The sequence below is a fragment of the Limulus polyphemus genome, unplaced genomic scaffold, assembly GCF_000517525.1.
Source record: "Limulus polyphemus unplaced genomic scaffold, Limulus_polyphemus-2.1.2 Scaffold1636, whole genome shotgun sequence".
Lineage (NCBI taxonomy): Eukaryota > Metazoa > Arthropoda > Merostomata > Xiphosura > Limulidae > Limulus > Limulus polyphemus.
Genome location: NW_013667246.1, coordinates 252,357 through 260,941, shown reverse-complemented (window position 1 = coordinate 260,941; position 8,585 = coordinate 252,357). Strand labels below are relative to the sequence as shown.

Below are 8,585 nucleotides of genomic sequence, written 5' to 3'. Positions count from 1 at the left end.
AGAGCATGAAGCCACTGGATACACTCCAGCAAATCTGATGTTTGGTCGGGAACTTTGGTTGCCAGCGGACCTGATAACAGGGCGCCACTTGATGAAGAGTTGCCTGAATATGTGTCAGAGTTCGTGAAAATGTTGTCTGAAAGGATAGATGATATTCATCATCAAGTGCGTTCAAACTTGAAAACGTCTGCTGATTCCATGAATCTATGTTATGATAAGAGATCTACTGAAGTCAACTTTGTACCAGGTGACAAGGTGTGGTTGTGTAATCCCAGGAAGACCAAAGAGAAGTCTCTTAAGTTGTTTTCTCCATAGGAAGGCCCATATGACACAGTGGGTCGTCTCACAGACGTGACTTTCAGAATAAAATGTGGTCGGTGAGGTAAACCAAAGGTGGTGCATGCCAACAGGCTTTGGAGTTATCTCGGTCTAGGTCATTTCAGTTGGAACAATGGAACAAATGATGCTGCTGAAGACATGTCACCTGAAAAAGCCACTGTTGAAGAAGAAACTCCACCCGGTTTTGAGAAAGAAATTAGTGAAGTCGTTAATGAAGTTATTACCACTGATGTGACTGCTACTAATAATGGGACATTTCCTGATGGAGCAGATGAAACCCACGTAAAGCAGAATCTAATGAGACGAAGAGCAGTACAGAAGAAGATACTTCCTGTAAAATTAAGAGACTTTGTTGTATTTTAATTTTGTGTTTGTAAATTCTGTACATTTAATTAAGTTATTGTTAATTATCTATTGGTTTAGGACGAACAATACTAAGGAAGGGGCAGTGTTACGACAGCGGAAGTCGCGTGATGCTGGGAGCATGCGCACTGGAGTTTCTCGAAGAATCATAAATTGTTGGGGAGGCCCGAGTTTGTTCGAGGCACCCTCTTTTTTAGTATATAAGCCTGTCCAGGAAAACCAGTGCAATGGCATAGATAGATAGATATAGAGATAAATAATTGAGTCAAGCGAACGGTACTGACGGTAATATATAGTGTGTGGCGCTTGGGCCGTGTAAGTGGATTTTTTCGGTGAACTCCCCCCCCCCCCTCAGAGCAAAATTGTTCTTGGATTAGATCCCACGTGAAAAGGGACGTTTTTCGGTTTTGTCTAATTCAAATCAAAGTATTAATCCACCGATTAATTTAATGTAATGTAATTCATTTGAATGACTAAATACAAATTTGATCCAATTGTTGAAAGTCATTTAATCAAGTTTGTTCAACAGACACTTTCTTCATTTCAACTTCAGAACGTGTGTTTGCTTGGACCTGGTCACCCTTGGTACAACCTTGGTCTCTACTTCCTTTACCGTTAGGCCCGGCATGGCCAGGTGGTTAGGGTACTCGACTCCTAATCTGAGGGTCGCGGGTTCGAATCCTCGTCCCACCAAACATGCTCATCCTTTCAGTTATAAAGTTATGGTCAATCCTACTATTCGTTTGTAAAAGAGTACCCCAAGAGTTGGCGGTGAGTGGTGATGACTAGCTTTCTTCCCTCTACTTTTACACTGCTAAATTAGGAACAACTACGCAGATCGCCCTCGTGTAGCTTTGCGCGAAATTCAAAACAAACAAACAAACCTTTATCGTTAATCGAGTAGCAATCTTCAACAAACCCCTGTTTCCGGATCTCCTTATAACAGCCTAGAGTCGTCACTTCTCTCCAGAGTACAACTTATAATAGTCTCGCTTGTGAATTATTCACCCGCTTCATAACAGCTTAGAGTCGTCACTTCGCTCCAGAATACAACTTATAATAGTCTCGCTTGTGAATTATTCACCCGCCTCATAACATAATTTCAGTCGATAATTCTTCATCACCTTGTGTTACTTAACCAAATTTTCGTGGGTGGGTCGAAGAGAAGCAAAAATTACTGACCGTACCTGGTTTATCTTTCAAGGCTTTCTTCGAGGCCTGAGAGATTTAAAACCAAAATACCTGCCAATATTTTGGATTGGATTAAATGGTAGACCTCTTGCGGTATGTTATATAACTACTCAGATATATTGTTATGGCTGAAGTTGGAGTTCTTCGAAGCTGCGTTTTTAATGCTTTGGTTTTATTGTTTATTTTATCATTTTTAAACGGTGCGTTACTTATTATTATCACTTTTTTAAATAAGGTTTTATTCAAAGCTTTAGTAAATAAAATGTGAGTTAATGGTTGTAAATATAAGAGTTGATCATAGACTCGTAACGTCTTGGAACTGTGTAACTCAGTCTCAATCTCATGTCATTGCTAATTTATAAATTCTAAGTTTCTTGACAAGTACTAGAATTTAAAAGTTTACTGGAGTTTAAGAACTGTAGTGAAAGCATTCTCTTGATGTATATACAGTTTGCTGTATGTATTGATCAGCGTGATACACATCCAACTTTAAGTACATCTGCAACTGTAAATGTGATACTATAGAATCGTTAAAGTAGCAAAATGACGTCATCGCAAACGAACATGGATAATACCATTAGTATTAGTATTATGCTGGTATATATTTAATTTTGGAATTATTTACTTTAGCATGCTTGTTAATATGCAATATAATGAAAATTTTAATAATGAGTATAAATTTCCTTTATCTTGCAGGAAGTTGTTCAAAATACTGCCCAAAAGTGATTGATAGCCCTAACAGTAACAACAGCACTATCACTGACAGTATCAGTAGCTCAGTTAGGAGAAATTCTGTGGAAAATGAAGATTATCTTCCTTCATTATATCGTTGCCCATTGTCTACTGACCCAGAATATTACACAGAATGTTGTGACAGTATTGAGAAAATTTGTTGTCCTTTAACCAGACAGTTTTATGAGATTGAAAATTGGTAAGAACAGGATTTCAGTATGAAAACACAGATAGAAAACTATATGACATTATGAGTAGCTACTTCAGCAGCAAATAGTTAAGTGAAAGTAAAAGTAATGAGAGTTATGTCTGGTACTATTAATGTGATGTAGTATTTCTGTGATTTATCTGTATGCGGGGTATATTCTTTTGTTCACAGATATTTCTGTTAGTAGTAATTTTTGTCTTGTTAAAATGTTAATTTTTTTCAGTAGTTCTTAGAAACATTGCTTTAAAGATATTATTTGGACATTTCACACATTTATTTCTATTATACCTATTATAGCAAACTTATGAAACTGAGATACAAATTCTAAAACCAGTATGAACAAATCTCCCCATCAAAAAATATGTACAGTATAAGATTTTCAAAAACCTTCACTATTACAGCTTCTACCACACCGAAGGTAAACTATTTCATAGGCTGGCCACCCTAATAGGAAATTAACATAACATACAGACTAAGAGGGACCATTTTTTTCTTTCACGGCTGTCCTTATGTACTCATTCTTGGAAAAAACTAAAAAGTTAAACCAATCCTTTAATTTTCAGGAATCATTGATTCCCCCACTTGCTCCTGTAAAGCGTTGGTCTCCCCTACTGCCATTGGTATTCCATAAACCAATTGCTTAATCAGAAAAATAAAAACTGTCTTAACTGGAGTTTAGCCTGTCTTTTCCAAATCTTTAAACTGTTGTCCTTTTATTGTTATCTTTACAATACAGCACAAAGGCCTTTTCCCTATCATTCCCATGGATAATCCTCTGAATTTCAATAATATTACCTTTTATTTTTCTCAAGAGAAGATAAGTGATCTCAACATATCTCTATAAAATAACCCATCCCTGGAATCACTGAACCTCCTCTGAACCTTTTCTTAAACTAGTACCTTGTGTAAAGAGGTAATTACCTCTTTTTTACTTTTAATCATTATGTCTGTAAATGCATCCAGTTTTTTTTTCTTTGCAGGCTAGCCATTGTGATAGCAGTGAGTGTAAGTTTGATTTGTTTGACATTGGCTGCTGTAGTCGTTATTTGTTGTTTCTCATCACATTGCCCATTGTACAACATTTGTCGACGACAGTATACTGCTGAGATACCTGTATATGGTGAGTATTGATAGACTTTTAATATCCAGAGTCACATAAATTCCGATATGATATATTATTACCTCCTGTCACGAAAAGCTTACTTGACTTATACTGCCCTCTATTGGTGCAAACTTTTGCTCCCTACTAGCCTTAATACTCCCACTTATTTCTGCAGCAACCTCCATCATAAACTAGTGCCCTCTCTAATCTTGTAGCAGTTAACCACTTCTCGATTGGCAGTTTTTTTTTAATAGATGTGGTTTGATTCACTTATCTACAAGTTTTTAACTTTCTTAATTTTTCTACTTTAATTACATTGTTCATTTTCATTCTTTTGTGAAAAGTTATGAATAATTTTATTTATCTTCTCTCCTTTTTCACTTTTTTTTTAGTTATGCATTTGCAGTTTCAGGTGGTCAAGACTAAACTACTGCAGCAGAATTACCGGCCATGTCCAATGGGTTGTAACCATGATTCTCAGCCCACAAAATGATGTCTTTGGTCCATTGGGAGTTGACCAATTTCATGCAACAATCAAAACAAATTGATGATTATTCTCTCACAGTTTTCAGTGATTGGGAAGTTTTGGATTTGAACAGCCTTTTTCCCCCACCTGAATATGTTTCTCAGTCGCATGTCGTTTTGGGGACTTGCCTAAACCTCTTTCTCCTTTGGTGGATTTGATTATTCAGGTTTGTTATGTTCATTCTATATCTCCCATTTCCTATGTTTCACCCCTGGCCTTCATGGGAACTAGCCTTTGGGTCATTATTTTAGTGTTTCCTCCTTCCCTAGATATTGGGGTTCATGCAAGTCGTTTTGGGGAGCATTTGCATTCAGGAGTCAGTATGCCTCAACCCCCACATACTGTGGATGGTCATGCTTTTGGTTATAATTTTTCCAACTTCCCTTAATTGGACTAGCAGCATTTGGTGTAGCTTCTCTCTTAGTGGGGATTGGACCATGTTAATTTGATTGCCTTTTCCTGTATTTGTCTTACTCTGACCACTCTTCTTGGGTCAGGGCAGGTGGAAGGTTGCAAACTCCTTAAATTTGCCCATGTTTGGAGGTCCTTGATGGTTGATGCATGGGTTCTGATAGTTGTTTCAGTAAGTCTGGTTCTCTACTTCCATTCATCTCCCCTGATGTCTCACAATCCAGTTTCCTTCCCTCCTCTTTGGAATCCTATTTTTTGCCCACCTGCTTCATTCCACAGGCCTTCATTTCCACCATTCTATGGATGTAAGGTTGCTTCTTGCCTTCTCACAAGACAACTCAATTCTCCATCCTCAGTTTCATCTCCAGGACGCTGTCATGGTGAGTTGACATGTCAAAGTGGAGCAGTTTTGCCTCACACCCTCACAATTTTTGGTTCATCTTGGGGTGTTTATCAACTCCCTACTCCATTGGGCCTGATCTGCCCCACTTCAGTATGGAATCTCATCCTCTCTTTTCTCCTAATGTGTAAGAGGTTCTCTCTCTTTTGAGTCCACGGGCTTCTCTTGAAGTCTTCAGTCCTCTTGGTCGCCCCCTCATTCATCATCATCAGTGGGTTTTGATAGGCCAATAAAGCCTTATTTAGGATCCCTTAGATGTCTCACTTACCCCTCCCTCTCCCTTACAGGCCATCTCCGACTGGTGGTTAGGTCAAGACAACACTACCACGGGTGTTCCTTCTCGTCCCAAATGTCACCTTTTATGGATGCTTCTTTTTCTGGTTGGGCAGGGGGGGGGTATATCTTGACACTCAGGAGGTGGTCTCTTTCTGTGTTCTCTCTCCATATCAATCTCTTGGAACTTTTTACTGTTCATTGGGATTTCCTTCACTTCTTGCAGGCTCATTGGAGCCAGTTGGTAATGATTCACACTGATGTTTGAATGGTCGTCTTGTTTCTCACCGGGCAAGGGGTACTTAGTTGGGAAACCTCTGTTTGCAAACATTGGATCTTCTATGTAGAGCCCACTGCCACTCCATCACTTCATTGGCATATCATAATCCAGATTCCCTGAATCTGGTCGTGGATCGGTTATCCCACCCTGAAATGATTCTCCCTGCTGAGTGGTCTTCAGATCTACACATTCTTTGGGTTTTGTGTGCTCTGTGGGGTGTCCCAGTTTTGGATGCTTTTGTTACTCTTCTCAATAATCTCATCCCGACATGATTCTCCCTGCTGAGTGGTTTTCAGATCTACCCATTTTTTGGGTTTTGTGTGCTCTGTGGGGTGTCCCAGGTTTGGATGTTTTTGTCACTCTTCTTAATAATCACTTTCCCAATTTTGATTTCTTGTTCCTCATCCTCTGGCAGGAGCAGTCAATGCTCTCACTTGGGTTTGGTAGGGTTGATACCTACATGCATATCCTCCTATTTATTTCCTTCCACATGTCCTTGCCATACTTCAGACTACTTGATGTAGTGTTCTGCTGGTGGCTATGTATTGGCTGGCTCACACATGATTTCCATTGCTGCACCAGTTTTTGGTGTTGCCTCCCTTTCTCTTCCTTTATCTCCAACATTCTTCTGTCAGCCTCATTCCAAAGTGCGTCATCTGTCTGTACTTGCACTCTGCACACGTGGCTTTTTCACGTCTGTCACCTGAAGGGCCAGATTTTCCTGTGTAACGTCTTTTGTTTTCCATCCTGTATTTTCTTACTCCATGGTACTTTACCTATATACATAATTCACATACCATTTTTGGTCTGATCTTAGAGGTTATTGTCCTTCCCATCCTATGGTTACTCTCATACCATCCTTTTTGTCTTGGCTTTTTGAATGGGAACTTTTGGTTTCCTCTGTTGTGGGCTATAGGGTGATGTTATTTGTCACTTTTCGATTTACTGACTTTTCTTGTGTGTTCCAGTTGCCAGTCTTATTCATGTTGTTTCATTCCTTATATTTTTCCAATCTTCACTGCCATCCTTCACTCATTCCCACCTCTATATGTTTTTCCTTGCTCTTCCCCGTCTTCCATTGGACCTTTTGTCTTTGTGTTTTTTAAATCATGGGTTGGAGCCACTCTCCTTGGAAGCTGTCCGTGACCTGATTCGGGGCGAGACAGAGTCCTTCGTGTGGCACGGTATTTCTCCAGGACACATTGATTTTAATTTTCATTCTGAAACGGGATATTCCAGGGAGAATTTAGACTCCCTGTTTCCTGCTCCTTCTTTCACTAGAGCTTCCTCTCTTGAGGACTCATCTGATCAGTCATCATTTGCCTAATTGGGACTTGAGGGTTGCTTTACATGCTTTATCAGAGAAGGAAACAAATCTTTTTCTCCTATTCATTTACCTGACATTTCTTATCTTTACAGTAGGTCAGACCTGGATCGTTTGTTATGTCCTGTCAGGGTGCTCAGATGTTATGTGGCTCGTACGGAACCATTTCGAGGCCATACGACAGACTTTTTATTCATTAGGATCCTGCAGTGTCCATTGATTTATCACCTGTTACTTTAACCAGATGGCTTCGGAAGTTGATCCATATTGGCTATTTAGGCTTATCTGTTAATGATCTCAATATGCTCCATATCATCTCTCACCAGATTTGACACCTGTTGATGTCTTTGGCTGCCCGGTTGAACTGTTCTATAGAAGATATTTTGTGGGCCGGTATGTGGACTTCTGCAGACACGTTCATATCTCATTACCTTCATGATCTGGCTGTGTTGACTACCTCTACTAGATTTTAACAGGGAGGTGTGTTATCTGACTTATAATTATTGTTCTTTTCTCTTCTAGGGTCCCTATTGATTTCTTTTGGATTCCACTCGGTGGCGAGTGTTGCCCAGTTGGGTGTGTTTGTATTTAAATTCCTTTATATTGGTTCCTGGTTGCAATGTGCTCTGTCAAGATGAGGTGTTCCATAAGACCATCTGGACACAATTCTGGATGGTGATATCTTATGTTTCCCCCATTACTTCTACTAGTGGAGCTCGGGAGTCCTTACCACTCCTAGTTCCCAGTCCCTGGGGTGGTGGGCAGAAGATTTTTCTTCGGAGTGTTGAGTTTTCTCCACTCTCGGAGAAGAGGAAGAAGTTGAGGACCCTCCTACCTGGGTCCCTGGAAGTTTTTCCTAGATGTTGGTAGGAGCAGGACCAACCTGCATGTAAAACCAGTCCAGATTTGATGCTTAGTTATCTGGTAGGGGGGTGCTTGGACCCTGTTATGAACACTGTCAGGTCTTGTGCTGTTCATCCAGGAGGTCCACTATCTCCTTGTAAATCCAAACACGACGTGGTCCCATCTTTGGTCTTGGTGGGACAGTGTTCCACATCCTCTCCATAATTTCGTGGATAAGTGGGATTCTCCTTGCCCACTTAGCGGGGAAGTAATGACAACTGTTTTTAAATCCAGACTGGATGAGTTCTGGATTTTGGCGGAGTATAGCATATGATCCCATCAATCCAGATCTGGGATGTTGCCTTTTGGACTTCTTCAGGTTGATCAGAAGGATTGTCCACTTTGGTGTTGCTTTCTTTCTTTCATAAATCCAGTGGTTCAAAATGCACCATTCTGTGGTTACTGGTAGGGATCCTATCACAAAGATGTATATATATATCTGTGGTCCAACTGCCCTGGCCACCAATGTGGGATATGGGTACCATAACCCCTCAAATCCAATCTGAGTTGTGGAACCTCGGCTGTGTCAGCAG

General features: G+C 40.1%; 1 protein-coding gene across 1 annotated transcript in view; it reads left to right on the top strand.

The window, feature by feature from the left end:
* Positions 1-2,017: 2,017 nt before the first annotated feature.
* The window catches only part of LOC106464390, a 13,104-nt gene continuing 6,536 nt past the window's right edge, over positions 2,018-8,585 (top strand). The window contains exons 1-3 of the mRNA XM_022392078.1: positions 2,018-2,093; positions 2,590-2,824; positions 3,814-3,953. Of these exons, the coding sequence (XP_022247786.1) occupies positions 2,018-2,093; positions 2,590-2,824; positions 3,814-3,953 (451 nt within the window). The remainder of the gene's footprint in view (positions 2,094-2,589; positions 2,825-3,813; positions 3,954-8,585) is intronic.